The 17,866-nt window shown below is 38.3% G+C and overlaps 1 protein-coding gene across 3 annotated transcripts in view; it reads right to left on the bottom strand.

The window, feature by feature from the left end:
• Positions 1 to 17,866, bottom strand: part of PPFIA1 (PTPRF interacting protein alpha 1) — a 49,378-nt gene that overhangs the window by 18,276 nt on the left and 13,236 nt on the right. For 2 of the 3 annotated variants that reach the window (XM_062495637.1, XM_062495636.1), the window contains exons 2-15: positions 12,161 to 12,262; positions 11,500 to 11,664; positions 10,594 to 10,668; positions 10,055 to 10,156; positions 9,582 to 9,803; positions 8,723 to 8,869; positions 8,050 to 8,184; positions 6,855 to 6,938; positions 6,223 to 6,354; positions 4,773 to 4,835; positions 3,691 to 3,770; positions 3,271 to 3,403; positions 2,350 to 2,573; positions 1,976 to 2,207 (exon numbers count right to left, since the gene is read on the bottom strand). In XM_062495637.1, coding sequence (XP_062351621.1) covers positions 1,976 to 2,207; positions 2,350 to 2,573; positions 3,271 to 3,403; positions 3,691 to 3,770; positions 4,773 to 4,835; positions 6,223 to 6,354; positions 6,855 to 6,938; positions 8,050 to 8,184; positions 8,723 to 8,869; positions 9,582 to 9,803; positions 10,055 to 10,156; positions 10,594 to 10,668; positions 11,500 to 11,664; positions 12,161 to 12,262 — 1,896 coding nt within the window. Of the gene's footprint in view, positions 1 to 1,975; positions 2,208 to 2,349; positions 2,574 to 3,270; positions 3,404 to 3,690; positions 3,771 to 4,772; positions 4,836 to 6,222; positions 6,355 to 6,854; positions 6,939 to 7,367; positions 7,443 to 8,049; positions 8,185 to 8,722; positions 8,870 to 9,581; positions 9,804 to 10,054; positions 10,157 to 10,593; positions 10,669 to 11,499; positions 11,665 to 12,160; positions 12,263 to 17,866 lie in introns of all 3 variants that reach the window. The other variant, XM_062495635.1, reaches the window with a different exon arrangement.

Raw genomic sequence — 17,866 nt, 5'->3', positions numbered from 1 at the left:
AGACTTAATAATGTCAAAAGAGTGCCAACAATAGCCCATTTCTACACGGTAACAGGATTCTGTTCTTCTTACAGCTTTCAAGTGCTGGAATGTTTGAGTAGGAATTCATCACCACTTATTTTATCCTCCATCCACTGTACCTCACTTCCCAGGGAGTGCTCACCTCTGCCAGTGCATAAAACAAGAGTTACACAAAGAGCTTATTCGGACTGATGCTGACAAAAGTTAAATTTAGATAATTTGTTTAACAGCTCTCATTATTTAAAAAGGCTGTGACCAAAAATAAAGTTGGTCCCCTTTGAAGTGGGACGGGAGGGGAGGGATGTTGTTTCCCTCCTACAAAGGATAACTTCTAATTGTCTTTGATTTAGAATACATGTAAATTTTGCAGCATTAATATGGAAAGTTTTGTTGAATCTGACTGCAGAGTACTACATTAATAAATCATAAGTTCACTGAATCATAGAAGGACCTTTAAAGATGATCTAGTTCCTCCTCAAGTTCTTGACAACGCACTGCAGACTCATTTTACCATTACTGGGTCTTTCATCAATTAAATCTGATGAGCATAAAAATGAAAATGTTCACCACATGGAATGAACTGCCCACAAGGGCTGCTCGAGAGCTGTAGGCTTCACCATTTATCATGTTGATGCTTTTTAATCATGAGGGGCTTTCAACTGACTGAGCTGCATAACCACTGGCATTAAGCTAATTTGCCTACATGATCAAAAACTAATGCAACTCTCTATTAAAACACTGGAAGACACAGCAGAACTCAGTCTAATAATTCATGACATCTCTTCCTAAAGTTTCTAGAAAGCTCTTGCTCTCTAACTCTTCATTTCAAGCTTTCACAAATCAGTTGCCAGGTACAATCAAATGCAGCTGCAAACACCAGATCAAGTGACTTTGATGCACAATTAGGATCTAAAGTGAACTTAATTACAGTTCACATTTTTCAATTGCTTGGATTTCAGACAAGACATATTCTCCTGATCTAGGTTTGGGGGAAAGAGCTACTTAAATTTGTATATGGTTTTCTGCATGAGAAGTATTTAGTGTAACTAATTATTGTGAAATGTTAGAAGATAGAGCACTCCACAATCAGAATTTTGATAGCTTTTTTTTTTTTTTTCAGAAGATGACTGCTTGACCCTGGATATATGGCTAGAGCTAGCACAATGATTTTTATTTTAATTCAAAGACGGCAAACTGATTTCCTTTTATGAAAAAATAGACTTTTTGGTATTAATTTTAAAAAGCCAGAAAACTTACTTAGCTGAAATACTTGGTTTTAACTGTTCATTTTATTTAACTTTTATGTAAAAACCAGAAAGGGGGAAATTTGTGTCTTAATTTTACACATGTGTTTACATGCATAAAGCAGCTCCTAGAAGGATCAATCTTCCTAAGCAGTCATAGGAATGTCGGAAGAAGGAAAACATCTTTCTTCTCTCTGAACTCCTAAGACTAAACTACTTTATCACCTACAAGGTCTAACAGATATTTCTTTTAGCGGTCAGGCTTTAATAGCCTAAAAGAGGACACCAGCATTCATTAATGTCCAAACAGCAGTGATTCCATCGCAGTCTTCAAGATTAATATGCAAATTGCTATTTAGCTGAGTGTTTAGTGGAATAGTGGACTGCTAAAAATCAAGTTTAAACCAGAGGGAGAAATTGGTCGAAAAGAAAACATTATTTCTTCTTGCGAGAGGAGTCTGAAGAAAGACCGTAACAACAGAAGGAATAAATACTTAGGCACGAGATGTTGACCAAATAATAGACTTGAGCTCTGAACGTTTTTCCTAATCATTATGTATCTTACACTTTTTATAGAAGTTGAAAGGAAGCAGTAGGAAAACCTAGAGGAAGGAAAAATACAGCTGAGTAAGCAGGAGTGGAAGGGCCAACCAAACAAGGCATTTCCTAGAGAACGGGAACGCTCTTTGGAGGGAGCCGTGGGTACCCACCAGCGTCATGATGCCCAGCCTGTCCACCTCCCTGGCCGGGCTGTGCGGGACGCGCCGCGGCGTGGAGCGGCCACTGCCGGGCGGGGAGGAGCCGGCCAGGGCCCCGCCGTAGGCGGGCGGGATGGAGCCCAGCGAGCGGAACCGGCCGTGCGCCTCCAGGCCGCCGCTGCCCACGCGGCTCTCGATCTCCTCCGCGCGCTGCTCCGTGTTCTCCTTCTCCTCCTGGATCAGCCTGAGGGAAGAACGGCCTCAGAGGAACGGGGCGTTCCGACAAGGACCGCGCACCGAAAGGCGCGGCGCTAAGCGGGAAAACGCGGAAAAATTACCGTTTCCCAACGTGTTTTATGGACAGCTCCGCGGCAGCCGGGCCGTACCTGATCTCTTTGTTGATGGCATCCAACTGTTCCTGCAGCATTATGGCCAAAGTCTGAGCATCAGCCTGACCACTTGGTGACAGCAGATCAACCGAGCTGAAAATGGTCTCCCTGTCGTCCTCCACGTCAGACACATCCACATCACTCTCGAATGCTTGTGCCACGTTTGCCAGCACACTGGCTTGCTGGGCCCGCTCCCAGTCCTGCTCATTCAGGGTCTGAACCTACAAGAATCCATTAAAGAAATAAATCCAAGCTCAAATGGGAAAAAGACGACATCTCTACTGCTTATCGAGATGTTTAAAGTAATTTATGTTAGTCCACTTACACGGCAAATGCATCCGTCAAGACAGCAATGTTTAGAGAAATATTTTTAAAAATGCTATAATGTAGGAAATTTTAAATTTCATCTAACTGCAAGATGCAGAACAGGCTCATTGAGTCAGTTATAATACCACATATTTTGGTGATACATGATTTTAATTACAGTAGAATTTTGCTATCAGTTCCAACGGAATCAGTTTTATGTAATGAGTACTCATGTCCTGAAAGGAAATGGATATCACGTGCAGAACAGTAACGTGTTGAGATTAGAGTACAGATACAAAAGTAGGACTGTTTCAAATTGTGCTTTACGGGCTTATCAAAACTTAAAAATTTAAGAAAACAAACACAACAAAAATTAAAAAACAAACAAACAAACAAAAAAACCCCTGGTGTTCCAAACCATAATCTTGCAACTGTTTGCTAACAATTAAAAGGACCAGCAGCTGTTCATGAGTTGGTGACACAGGATCTATAAAATCCAGGAGTTCATTGCCAGGTGCTCCCAATTCTAAAACCTCCTTGCACCCGATTAGCATCATGCACTGACCAAATCTGTTTGTCTGTCACAGTGTTATTTATATTTTCCCTCCTCACCTTTGAAGGCTCGTCCCTGAGAGCAGCCAGACGCCCCTTCTGGGGCCGCCTCAGCACGGAGGAGGTGCCATAGGAGTCAGTGTGACTGTCCCCCACAGAGGAGGATGGCACAGGGAATCTGAAATCCGGCCTGCTGCAACACAAAACAAACATTTCATCCTTACAAAGGGAGAAAGAAACAAAAAAAAAAAAAAACAAACAAACAAAAAACAAACAAACAAAAAAAAAGGGATCCACCCAAGGGATTCTTCTTGTCCCACCACTGCCAGTTGTTTCTAAGCAGTATAAAAATTGCTTTGTACACTCTATAAAAATGAGTTTTATAGCTATGACTAAAGTATTTTTGTTTATAATATACCAAATTGTATTTAGCATAGTGACCTTAAAGAAAATAGGAAGAAACAGAACTACTGCTGGTACCTATGATGAAGTGATGTGGCTCTGAGTCTCACTTGGTCATTTTCAGCCCTTAGCGCATCAACATTTAATACAAGTTGATCCTGGAAAAATAAATTAAAAACACATATTACATGCTTTTTTTAAAAATTAGTGTCAAATACAACTAACATTTAGGGGTTTTTTTATCTCATTTCTCTGAAACTTGGAAATAATAGATTTTAAGATATACCCTTCAACTATTTAAACATTGTTTTTGCTACACACAATACAGCACTGTCACAAAAGGACATCCCACAATAGTTCTGTTGCCTCTCTACCCTGACTCTAGTAATGACAATATGTATTTTAAATCAGCTATTAGTTCACATGCTTCTAAGTTAATTATAATTAAGTGATGATAAGAAACAAGATTTGTTCAAGTTCTTTGCACAAAAGGATCTAAAGGCATTCACTTTTAACTTGGACATTTTTACATGCTCTAAGAAACCCTGAATTTAGCAGCAGAGAAATACAATTAATGAGAAAACAATGAAAGCCTAAATAAAATAAAAAGTGGCTGATAATGAACATCTGTAAGGAGGGACCTTGTCATTTCCAGGACAAGCAGAACACCAGGCAGCTGCTATTGCCAAGGAGCAGCCAAGTCTAATAAATATTCCTCCCTCTGTACCCCAGTTCTTAAAACTTGAGAAAAAAAAATGTTTGCAGTTGTACAAGCATTTTGTGACATTCAATGCTTTGAGTTGAAACCCAATGGAAAAATGCCCAACATTAAAAATATGTCTTGTTTGGTTTTGCTGTTCAAGGTCATATGTACAACCGTATAAAAATTCTGCACAATCTCCAAACTTTGGCCAATTGCCAACATATCCAGGCACTTTACATATTCAAAAGTGTGTTATGTCTTGGACTAAAAGGTTATGTATTACCTATAAAATCCTCCTAAAACTGTTGCACACAATACCATAAAATAAGCAGTAACAGCTCCTTTCTCTTAAACAGAGCAGGAAATGTTAAGTTTTATGAGTAATTAAAATCTGATACTGCTATGTAGTAAAACAGCAATTAAGTTCCAAGGTAATATTTCAGAAATGCAAATCTACCTTTTCATGCTGAAGTTCTTCTATTTGTTTTTTTGCATTTTCAATTTCTTGAAGAAGTGAATTCTGAAATTAAAGGCATCACAAATTAAGTCACTCAAACTTTACACTTTTAAACCATAACCAGGAAGAGTATAAAAAAATGCAGTCAACACTACACAAATGCATCTTAAATTACAGATCCTTGATTGTTTCCATCATTTCACTTTGACTGTAGTTGAAGGTTTATCCTTCCAGGTGTACAGCCCTCTAAATAATGGATTTAGCAATAATACTGGTTCCATAAATCTTTAATAGCTATAAGCAGCCTTTTAAAGCTCCATTTCACAGTCTAACTAGTAAAAAAAGGGAATAATTATGGAATAATTCAAAGTAATTCAAGAAAGACCACATGATCAGAACAGTGTCTTAAACTGTTACCTGTTTGTTTCTTCCCAGCTTAGCATAAAAGAATGAGCTGGAAGCCTCAACAAGAACACTTTTCTAGAAGCTGTTAAGGACAAGTGGATTTGTCCTTTACAGTAAAGGACAAGCAGATTTTCCTTATTATTTGCAAATGTAGTTATGGTTTGGAGCATAAGAGGGTGTCAGACATCACCTATTCTTCAAGCATTATTCATGAATGCAAGAGGAAGCAAACATTCAGTAAGAGTCTGGAAACACCGTTTGCATTCCAAAGCATTTTATTACCACAACTTTAAAACCAAAGACACTCAACTTTTCCTGAAACATTTCCCCAGATGATCATTTCACCCTCTAGTAAAAGAAAACAAATACATTTTAATCCAAAACCAAGCAATTCAAAGTCAGCATCGAGCAAAGTGCCACTTTAGAAGACATTGCTTTGCTGGATGCAGAGTAAAGGATCTAATTTCCAGCTGTGCATGGAAGAATAATCCATAGGACCTAGATCCAAAAGCAGAAGGCAAGAAGAGGAGTAAAAAGTGTGTCAGAAGAGATCAATGCAGGGGAAAACTCCAAGATGTGCACTGACAATGCACGAACAACCCATTTACACTCATAAAATGAGTCTCAAAATGAACTACCTGAGAAGAAAAGCAAATTGCAGAAATCCCACAATGACTCAGGGGAACTGGTACAGCCAAAAGCAGTGGGAAACAAAGGAAACTGAACTGGAAAGGTCAAAGTTCCAATGCTTTAGGCTTCCTGTATTACACTGGAGGAACCTATTTATGCAATCTGCACCAGTTAAGTAAAAAAGGATAAAGCTTCTTAAAAGCTGCCTTCTCAACACCACAGTACAGTGCCATGGGACAACCTCAAAAATTATTTTAAGAGCATATTTTAAAAATCCACACAAAAAAAAAAAAGCTTTAACAGCAACTACTTATTAATAAGGTGTTTGTGTTTATTTGCTGAAGTTACAGACACGTTGCAGAAGGCTCAAATCATTACAGAATTACACATTCATTACTGGAATGTGACTTGTTACCTTATCTTCCAGGGCAGCCATCCTCTCCTTGAGATGAAGCTGGAGCCTTTCATTGGATTCAGATAGGAGCTTATCAACAGTTTCTGACAAACGTTTATTATGCTCTTCATTCATCTTCTCTCTCTGTCTAGCCTGAGACACAAAAAAGCTACTGAAATAACTTGAGATTTGCAATATCTTTAACAATTTTCAGGTTATGAAGGCAGCAAACTTTCTTTAATCCAAATGCATTCTCTTTAAGAGCAGTGTTTTTCCACAGAGGAACACTGCGTGTGCCTCCAGGGCTCTGTAAAGGGAATCTAAGGGACACTTCAGTCTTTAATAATTGATTCAAGATCAGAAGTTTAAAAATCTAAGCCTACATTAAAAAAAAATTTAGAAGGCACAATTCAGAATGGATTCCATTATTTATAACCTAGGAACCAATTTTTCCATAGCCATTTAATTCAGCAAGTTTCTTCAAACTTTCATTGGAGACTTCCAGCACGTTTTCCTTGAGATTTAAGGTTAGCAACAGTACAATGACTCACTACCAGCCAGACTAAACTCTGGCTTTATTTTAAAGATGAGAAATAAAGAGGATGAGGTTCTTTCTTTCAGCTTTTTATCTTTGTCCAAATGATGTGCAGTACCCTTTGCAGTTCTTGATTCTTCTCTTCAAGCTGTGCCTCCATCTGTCTCAGTCGCTCCTCAATATTGCCGTGTCTCTCCTCAGCCTGTCAATTTGAGAGCAAAATTAGAATTTGGGTGGGTTTTCTCAGGCTTCTAAAGCACAGAAACACTGAAGCACAGGAATATTTCTAACATGCTTTGCACAACCGCCATTTATGGTAAAGGACAATGCAGAACAGATGCTTTTCTGTCACCAAAAGCACCTTGCAGGAGTTCAAATGGGAAGTGGCAAAATGATGAAACCTCTCACCCCTAAGTACCACGAATCAACTACTATTTGCAAACGAGCTTGCGACACCAAAGTTCATTCATACCCCCAAGAAATAAAACCCAAAACCAAAAAAAAACTAAAAAGGAAGACTGAGTGCATTTTCAGTTTCTCCTCACTAGCCTTGACGATGGGACCCTTTGTTAGTAATCATGGCAAAGCAGAAAGCAGCAAGCAGAGACAAGGACTAAGATACAAATTCTACCTTCCTAAGCTTGGTGGCAAGTTCCAAAACTTTAGCATCTTTAGCAGCAGAGCTCCCAGGAGACAAAAGGTCAGACTACAGAGCCAGTTAGGGACAGGAAAGATAACAGGGAAAGAAATGAAACTAAGCCTTTGAAAGAAAGCATGCACACACACACTTGAAAAGGCTCATTTGTAGTTAACTAAATAGAATTCTTCAGATCTCATTACTCCATTTGCTGCCCTCTAAAAATCTTGATATTTGCTAGTACCCCAACTTCTCTTGCTCCCCATTTGCTTCACTTAGCTAGCAGTGGAAGAAATCTAGGTTTCTCTTTCAGAAACAGTTCATGTTTAGAAAACTTTATGCTTATTATTGAATAATTTTAATAAAAAGCACCAAAATAATAATTCAGAGAGGTTTTTTTATGATGTAGAAGATTTAAGAGAAAACCCGTTCGAGTTCCAAAGAGCAAAAACAAACAAACAAAAAAGATTAAAAACATTTTTTAAATAAAAAATACGTAAATCAGAGTGTCTTCAGAGAAATTAATGGAAAAAAATAGGAAATAAACAAATATTTTCTGAATTATTTATGGAAAAACTGGAAACCAAATGTAATCAAACCAACAGTAGGAACAGATTTCCTGCACTGGGACACCAGAGGAGGAGGGAGTATGGAGGACACTGTGCCACCACCTCACCTTTGTAAGTGCTGCCACTCTCTGTGCCAGCTCAGCCTCCACCTCTGGCAAAGTCTCAGCTTTTCTCAGGGTCTGCTGCAGCTTTTGCTCAGCCAGTTCCAGTCGCTCTTGCAGTTGCCTGTTCTTATCTTCACTCTGCACAGGGTTATGGCCAGCAAGTGTTGAGGGTTAAAGAAGTGATTAGTTAGAAAATGGCTGTTTAAAGAACCATTTCTAGCTTATAAAGTTGGACTATTTCACATCAAGCACTTGTCAAACTTCCTCTCTCACTAAGGCAACAGCCTGTAAAAATCACTACACACTATGTAAATATTCAAAGTTTAGCTCAAAATGAGTAATTCTCACCCACAAAACTAAAGATGCTTGGATACACATACAGTAACTTAAAAATCCACAATTAATAGGGACAATAGCCCTGCTGCCCCAAGAGGAAGTGCAGTAAATTTCTCAAAACCATTTCCCCTTCCCAGTAAAGCTGTTTCATCTTTATTCCCAGGGTAAAAATCTCTGTAATGTATGACTCCAGCTCCTGAAAAACAATCACTAATAACAGCACATTAGAGCTGATATTTATCTTCCTAAAAGCAAAGTGCTTCAGCACGGCACGAACGATAATTATCTCCATTAGCTTTATGCTGAGCAAAATGTACTTCATCTCATTTGAAACCATAACCTGTCGGTGCATGGAGTCTTTAGTGGCAATTTCATTTTCAAGTTTATCATTGAGGTCATGCACAGATGTAGCTTCACGTTGTGCAGCGAGGTAGCGTTTCTCCAGAGTGGTGATTCTCTCCTCCATGTCCTCCTTCTGGGCCAGAGTCTGGGCAAGACACAGGACAGAAGCCAGAATGTGAGAAATAATCATTTTGTGATCAAACTAAAAAAAAAAATTAAAATCAGGTTATTTTTCTCAGTAGAAAATTAAGTAGAAAGAAATGTTTTTTTTTAAATAGTGAATGATTAAGAACCACTGGTCTTTAATACCTTACACCACAGACCTGTTACTGTCCTTTCCAATGGTACACACACACAGCAAATCTTCACTTGCTGGGGATGGTCAGAGAGTGTTCTGGGATTTAACTAAGCTCCCATTCTACCTAATGAGGATATGTGGGACCCTGGAGATGAGGGATTCAGCAGTGACAGGAACTGTCAACCACACCACTGAAATCAAAGGGATTCCTCAGCCAAGTGCATCTTTTAAAAAATGAGGCATGAGCAATAAGCTGAGCATGTATGACAGGATGAAGCATCTCTTACAGGACATGCTGAAGTTGGCAATGGTATATCTCAAATCTATTAATGAAATATCTAGTTAGTCATAGATTTATCCTGAAGACAAATTTTCTTCAGTGACTGGTCTTTTAAACAAAAAACAGGCACCAAATCATATCCTAAAAAAAAATTTCTTCTCATCTACCAAACCAAAGACTTCCAAAAACAAAGGTTCAACTGAGCACCAGTGAGACTAATAAAATTTTATTAAGTAATGGCATTTGTGACTCCCCAAATCCTAACAGTTCCTTCCTCACCTCTCGTACATCCCTCTGTAACTTTGTGTTCATTTCTTCAGATTTGATTAAGTCTTTCCTTGCTGTGTCTAGATCTTCTTCCAGCTCTGTTACTCTGCTGGACAAAGAAGTGAGGCGTTCTTTCATTTGTGTCTGCTCTTTGTTTTGTTTATCTATGATGTCTTGGAGTTCAATCACTTTAGCAAGGTTTTCATCATGGCACAACGAACCATCAGAGGATCTCTATTAAACAGGGGGAAAAAAAAGTGTATTGGCATGATGCAAATAAGATTGAAAAATGAATTGTTACTCACCTGTAAACATCCCTCCCCAGAGATAATTTTATTATTGGACACACTGTGAAAGCTGAAATTTCAATAACTAAGACTTAAATTAGATGATCGCTCAAAAATATTTTATTATGGCTTAAAATTAAAATGTTATAGGTAATGATTTAAAACCAGATGTCAGCTAAACAAAGTAAATAGCTGTACCTTCCCATTTGTAGTTGGTGTATTTTCTTGTTCGTGATTTATATCCAGCATCCCATCTGGAAGTGTTTTCTTCTGATTATTTTGCTCTTTCAGAATCATTAACTAAAAGAAAAGTTTATAGACACATGTTTCAAGTCAATTCCCTTCTCACTAATAATATAAGGAACAGCTGCAAAAGCAAAGGAGCAAAACAACAATTACTGATTCTACTGCCAGGTATGTATTAATAAAATCTGGCACAGGCACTCAACTGATGCCACTGCAAACCCTTATTTTAAAGGCACAGGAGCTCTTTTGGTTGGTTTGTTGGATTTTTTTTTTGGGGGGGGGAGGGAAAGAGGGGGTGTCAGGAGGTTGAGGTCTGGTTTTTTTCCTCTCCTGCTCTCTTTCAAAGCAGCTAAGTTAAAAATTAACTATTATTCCATTTGGCAAGAAATCAAAAGAAGTAGTGAAAGTGAAACTTAATAAATTACTCTGTACAAATATTGACTGAAACACCCACAATGGACACATGAAGACTTCTTTTAAGACAAACTTACCTCTTTATGTGTAGTACCTAGCTCTTCTTCCAACAAGCTACATCTTTCAAGTGCTACTCGTAACCTCTCCCTTACCTGAAAGGGTAATTTCAAATTGTTTGAAATCATTCAAATCAAAAAGAAACCAATTTTCACTTGCTGCCATGCCTTTACAGATAATGAAGGACACCGTTTCCATTATACTTAAAAACCTTCTTAATCTGGAGTCAGTACTAATTACAACACACACTACCAAAAAAAAATAGCCAAATAATGTGCATCTTACAATGTAGATTTTCCTTTTTTGTCATAAGCAACATGACTTATACATTTAGGCACTAAAGAATTAAACATACCCAGAACTTTCTTGTACTCCTGCAAGGCACAGACTGTGCTTGCTTTTTCTCATTTACACAGAAGAACAGGTAAAATTGCACTTAAAATCATTTGCCAGATTTCATATACAAGGGCCACAAATTCAGGTAAACTGCAAGTTGGCAACAAAATTCACAGTGAGCTTTAGCAGTTGCATATCCTGCTGCTAGTATCAAGCACAACTGAAGGGAGTTCTTTTAATTCAGGTTTCTGTCCCAGTGCAAGCAGATTCCCCTCCTCCTCTTCTCTCTGGTCCATTTCTTGTATTAGATAATCAAAAGGATAAATCCTGATGTTGCACAGGTAGGCAGCTGTGTGCATTCCAACAGCAAATATATTACTTCTGAACCATGCTGAGTTTACATTAACACAATTAATAAAATGCTTGAATAAACCACTGCACCTTGACTTAGTTAAGTCCAGCATCTTAATTTAGGAGAACAGTTACTAATGTAGTTACACTGCAGAGATTTCTACAACTTCAGTACAAAACCTAGCTGGCCCACACAAAGGAAAGAGGATAGAAAGATGTTAGGTATAAAACTTCATTACCTTTTCATCAAGGGCTTTGTGGTGCTCAAATAAAGATTTTAGTGCTTTGAGAACTTCTACTTCACTAGAAACTCCTGCTGGAGACTGAGCTTGCCTCTTCACAACAGTCATCCTGAGGGATCGCTCATGCCTGGAGACAAGACACTCCAAATGTTCCAGTAGTAGCTAAAGCAAAAGGGGAAAAAAAGGAACAATGTTTATTCCTACTCTGCACAGCTGCAGAAAACTTTGCCTCCTAGAAGATCAAGTTTAGAGTTCTAAACTTCAAATTTCAGAGACAAAGGACACGAGCATAAGGACTGGTTTTTAACGTTTCAGCAGTGTTAGCAGTGTAAGCTGCTCAAACAGATCACCACAACCTGCCCACTGCTCCTCTGATCCCAGAGCTGCAGGATTACAAAATTTTAATAAGAAGAAATCTGGATGGCAGATAGCAGTGCAGTCTTACAAGCTTTTCCTGATTCTGCACAGCAGCATTTGGAGCTGTGCACAAGCTGCCAAACCTTCTTGATGAACACACACACATTTGCACTTCCATGGGGATTCATGTACAAGTATCAGGGGGAAAAAATACTTCTAGCTTTTCAAATTCAACATTTGTTTTCCTGCCTGTAGCTGGATGCTTTAACAATGGTGAGCTTGGAGAAGACAAGGAACTGACCCTTGTATTATTTCTTTCTGCTTTCAGTTCAGCAATTTCTTCTTCCCTTTCAAGCAGCTGCTCCCTGCATACATTCAGCTCTTTTGTGAGCGCTGCAAATTCCTGGAATAAACCAGACAGAAATATAAGCACATCAAATATCAGGACACAGTGAGAACAGATTCATATGAACACTTGACAGTTCCTTGAAACATTCATTTCAGATGTGCAAAGCCAATACAACTGTATAATCATGCTAAGCCAGCTTCAGTTCAAACACTTAAAACCTTTATGCTGCCAACTGTAAAGACAAAAGATGTTTGACCAGGACTTTGAAAACTTGTTTGTGTCTCAAGGCAATCATATGAGTTGGGATTTCCCTGGTAAGCAAAGAGAAAAACAAATTTGTAACACACTTTGGTTTGGTTTCAGAGAGTCGTTTTGTGTGTTTTGGTTTGTTGGGGGTTTTTTTAACAACTGCTGAAGGGGAGACAAAAAAACAGAGCACTAAGCACAGCAAAGTAAGGAAACCAACAAACATGACAAATTTCAAGTCAGTATTTAATTGTGATCAGCAATGCATAACCCTGACACATACCAGAATACAGCTAAATACAGGAATTTCATTCATCCTTCCTTCCAGTCTCTCAAAAGGGAATAAAGCAGCCCTTTCCCTACAGTCCTCTGAGGATTCGAGAAATCTCTGAGGGTTAGAATCAGTATTTTGTGAAAGCTGAGCCCAGGGGCTCAAAACCCTCACAAGGCTCACCCTTCAAATTCAATAAATTGAATAAATAAAACCCAACAAAGTGAAATAGTACAGACTGTAGTGTCATCAGGGAACAGGAGTGGAGCTAACTCACATCACTTACTGCATGCTTATTACTACAATGAGCACAGTCAATATGAAAGAACATTCTCCTACAGTTTGGGGTTTCTGTCAGGAAACAATTGTACTAATAATCTGCAAAGCGACTGCAGCCTAAACCATTTCCCCTCTCTATCAACAGCCTCACTAAAAATACTTAATACAAAAAACATTTAAATGTTCTATAACCTCAGGGAGCATACTCTGAATAGAACAAAAGGTACAACAACACACCACATTTAGAAGCAAACACAAAGTGTAATTTTATCTACCCTGGCAAAATTTAAATTCTAATCTGAACCATGCTAGACGTTGAGAACTGACAATGTGAATGTGAACAAATCCCATCCTTTAGAAAAAAGCCTCACAAGAAAGTAACCCTTGTGTCCTGTCAATGCAATTTTTTATGTGAAAATAAATATGCCTCAGTCACTCCAGTGGCCAGTCAACGCATTGGGAGCACTTGGATAAGAAAACATCGAAATGCTAGTAAATAACACTCCTTTCTGTTGTCCAAAATAAGGAAAACACTCATAAACAAGAGCCTTGCCTAATAAACAATGTATCTGTACAGCTGCACTGGCCATTAGCAGGACAAAGTGAACACAAATAGCCAGTTAAGTGGAGACACAATTGGTGCTTCTCTACTTTTTCCAAACTCTGTAAAACACACTGCTTATCAGCCAGCAGCTGCATATCAAGTGAAAGCTTAAGATGGAGCTGTTCTGCAGCAAAATTCAAAGTGACAGAATGCACATGCTTAAAAGCAAAAGGCCACATCAACCAACTAATTATACTAAGCCCATCTGCAAATTTGAACATGCAGCTAAAACAAGCAGACAGTCAAAAGACACTGCAATTTCCAATATGCATTTGGTAAACTTTATTCTAAAATATACAGATGACTGAAAAGACAAAAAAATATGTTGCACAATACATACCTGGAATTAACTCCTCTGGAATTACTAACGTCTCAGGCTTTTAAAAGTTGCTGTGAAAATACAGCAATACCACCACCACAGATGCAGAATCCATCCCTGTAATTCCTCTTCCTAAATCAAAATCTGCTCACTGGAAAAAAGTTACAGTCCCCCCGCTTCATCAGCAAAAAACTGCAAAAATCTTCATTTATTTTCCTTTCTCAACTGCTAAATTATTTGATTTCTTTAACACAATAATTACATTCACATAAATATTTCACTGCAGTATTTCATTTGCATTCTGAAAAAAAAAAAAAACCAAACCAAACCAACCAACCAAAACCTATTATTTTAAAAATGGCCAGGAAATACTTCCAAAACTACTTGATCTGTAAATACAGCTACCAGAACTTTTGCACACACAAAACGGTCCTGAGTGCAAGATAAACCAAGAGAGGAAAAACCTACTTCAAGCTTCACTGCAGCTGACAGAAATACTGACTCTACTACAAGCTTTCTCAGTACAATGCTCCTTCACATCCAAGCTTTTCCTGCACCTTCAACATCCCACCTGTGGGAGCTTCCAAGACTCCCAGGGAATTGGCAGCACACTCCCCTTCTGCTCTCACATGAGCTCAGGTAAACCAGAAACCAAAGCTGCCATTTTTCACTGCAGTCCCTGCTTATCTTTACAGATTAGATAATTACGTACTACTGAGAAGAGGTTGGTATGAACTTACTTTCTTGGTGGTTTCCCCTTCCAAATTTGTAGTAATATAAGAAGAGTAATTTTAACAACCCTAAAAATGCTGATGTCAACATTTAGAAACATCAATATTGCCCAATTCTTCAGGTGACGCTAGCCTGACATGGGAAGTCATATTTTTCCAACCTCTATCTCAAGCCTTGAGAACAGGATGAAGTGCACAGCAAGGACTACCAGACACTGTCTCATCATCCTTTTTCAACTTCAAATCACTGCATAGCATCAATGTATATCTTTTTATCTGCATGAGCTTCCCCACACGAAAACCAGTGTATATTTGAAAGGAAGGCTATCCGCTCTTCAGACAGGACAGAGAGTTCCAGTCCATTGCATACTCCTGCATAAATATAAATTGTAGCACAAATAGATCCCAGTTGTGACATGAACCATCACACTGTCAGATGACCCAGAACAAGAGTGCACACAGGAATTTATATTGCTGCTGCATAAACACACCGACAGGGATTGCAGGCATTGCATAACACCTCCATTGCTGTTTGTTTTGACAAAATAAGAGTTGCTTCCAGTCCCGTGAGCTGCCTAAGAAAGAACATTTGAATGTCTTTAGTTTCAGCTGACACTGCCAAAAGACATGTCCTTTCTAGTTTTAATACTTACCCTTCCATGGGAGACAATTTGTGATTTCCTTAAGCAGTTCAAAAGCAGAGAAACTATTTGCAGCTTTATAATCTCAAAAAAATTTGAGTTGTCTTGTAATTTCTTCCTTGGCATTAGATGAATGTACAGAGAGAATAAAAAGAAAAAGGAAAAAATCCTGAGAAACTTTCCCACTTGTCCACAAAGCTGTGTTACTTTTCTGTAATTAAGAAGACTGAGAGCAACAGAATGAAGTTCTGCTCTGTTTCTGGCTGCCATCAAAATAATAAAAACACAGAGTTGGGGATTGACAAGAATGGAACTCACAATAAGCACTTCAGAGCACTCACACGAATCGGTGGGAGAGTGCTGAATTTACGAGGGAAATATTCCCTGCTGATTAGAACATTCTGGCAAAAACCCATATTCCACACTAAACTGAAATGTTTACTGAAGAAAGTAACTTTCTGACCCAACTGAATCATTCCAAACATGTCCCTCTTGCTGCCAGAAATAAATATTCTCAACAAAAAGCCACACTGAGCAAGTAAGTTGGTTCCTGTTCGGTAATACATTTTCTGGGGTTTCTTTTGATCCCAAGCTCCAGGATTTTTTAAAGCAATAGCATTTCTTCTACCTCAACCTTCAGAGCTGACCTTCAACCTTCAGTATTTAGATGCCACAATATAAACATCCTTCCAAAAGCTTGAGCCATTAGTGCTGAGCTGTCAAGCCTGACTGAGCTGACACACTTGGGAACTTCCAAGATCCCCATCCAGGAACATTCCAGCTTTCAGGGAACAGGTTCCCTTCATGTTCATTACAAACATAATTCATAGGTCTCACAGACAGCACATCACAGACCAATAAATGCTACATCACAGACCAATAAATGCTACATGACAGGAAGGTAGTATTTAACCTAGGGGAAACACTTGAAAGAAACATAGGTAATTCCTGAAAGGCTGTTGATGTAAGTTGTCTATTAGGGGTACTCTACAAATAACTAAATTTGCTTGGAATTTGATCAAGCAAAAACCCTTATTACACAAGAAAATGCAACACCACTCGAGTGCACAAGTCGCCATGAATTACAAGCAACCACATGGCCAGAAAATTTATATCAATGATGAAAACATCTGTAATTAAAACAAGAAACATTTTCAATTCATCAAATATAAAATACTGTAAAATAGTAATTTCAGGCAATAGAAAGATGAAGCTGTGACTGTTGCACGTCTAGGAACATTTCTGACCAAGATACACGATTGGAATTTAGTTGTTTAATCTCCAAGTGATATGTTGGTTTACTGCTATCATTCTGGTCTGTAGACTGAGTATCAAGCAAGCCACTCACAAATCTGAGCAGCTGAAGAGAGCAGGAAAAGAACAACTGGGGGAAGTGCAGGGTATCAGGTGAAAAAACCAGTGGGATCTGAGATAAGTTTTCATCATGATGTTTGTACTGCATATAGACCAATTATTCCAAATAATGACTGCACAGAAATGGCAAATATACAGTCTAAAACAAAACAAGCAAATAAAATTTAAATATCTAGGCTTATTTCTAGGGTACTTAACAGTCACTTCACTTTAAACCTAAGGGGCTTAGGTAGCACACAGTGACCAAGAGCCCACATATATTTGAAAGTTCCTAGCAAGCAAATTTTCATACCTATTAAGTCATGGGTTTGTTTTGGGTTTTTGGGCTAAGAATCAGAACTATGAAATTATGGAATAGTTCAAGGGTATTGAGAGTTAAAAATGAGGAGAAGTGACTTGTTTCCACCATTGAATCCAGCCTTGGAAAAAACCAGTTACACACCAACCCAGATTATGCTTTGCCTGTTCCACATAGTAAAACACATTGTTTTCAACCTTTCCATATCTCTGGCATGTGCTAATGGGAAGAGAAAAATCAGTCTAGAATGCGCAAAGAAAAATATTTTCCTTTTCACCTCATGAAAATTATTTCCAGTAAGTATGGAGCAGCCTGAAATGACTAAGCTAGAAATGCAAAACTTACTTCAAACATTAATAGAATCAATTTTACGAGACAAGTTTATCTTTTGCTCTCAAAACCCGCAGAACTTAAAAGGCAGTACTTCAAGTAATACTAAAACATGGGTATGTCAGATTCTTGTGTTTCAAACACTGAAAGGCTTTTCATGCTCAAAGTAGCTGTTTTTCCAAGTGGAGCTAACTACCCACCAGAGTGAGAACACACTGGCGCTCATTACATAATTAGTGTATTGGCCTCCTTTCATATTTCTGTGTATGCATAAGATGTTTTATAACTCAAAAGACAAACACCAAAACAGAGATGCAGATTTCTTCAATGTCAAAAACAGTTCTCCCTTTCCAACTAGTGGCACTGAGATATAGAAAAAGTTTAATATCACCTTTGGTTAACTCTCAAAAATCTGTATTTTCTTTGGAAAAAAAACACCCTTTTTTCCCTCTATCAAGAAACTCAACACTGCATGAAAACACTCAAATGAATATTGCTGTCAGTGATCAGTACTAAACCTGAGTCACTTCTTATCATTCCGGCCCTTTTTTTTAAGCAAAGTCTC

Source organism: Cinclus cinclus, chromosome 6 (assembly GCF_963662255.1).
Source record: "Cinclus cinclus chromosome 6, bCinCin1.1, whole genome shotgun sequence".
NCBI classification, from domain to species: Eukaryota; Metazoa; Chordata; class Aves; order Passeriformes; family Cinclidae; genus Cinclus; species Cinclus cinclus.
Note: the sequence above shows the minus strand (reverse complement) of the source record. Positions and strands in the feature narration are given on the sequence as shown.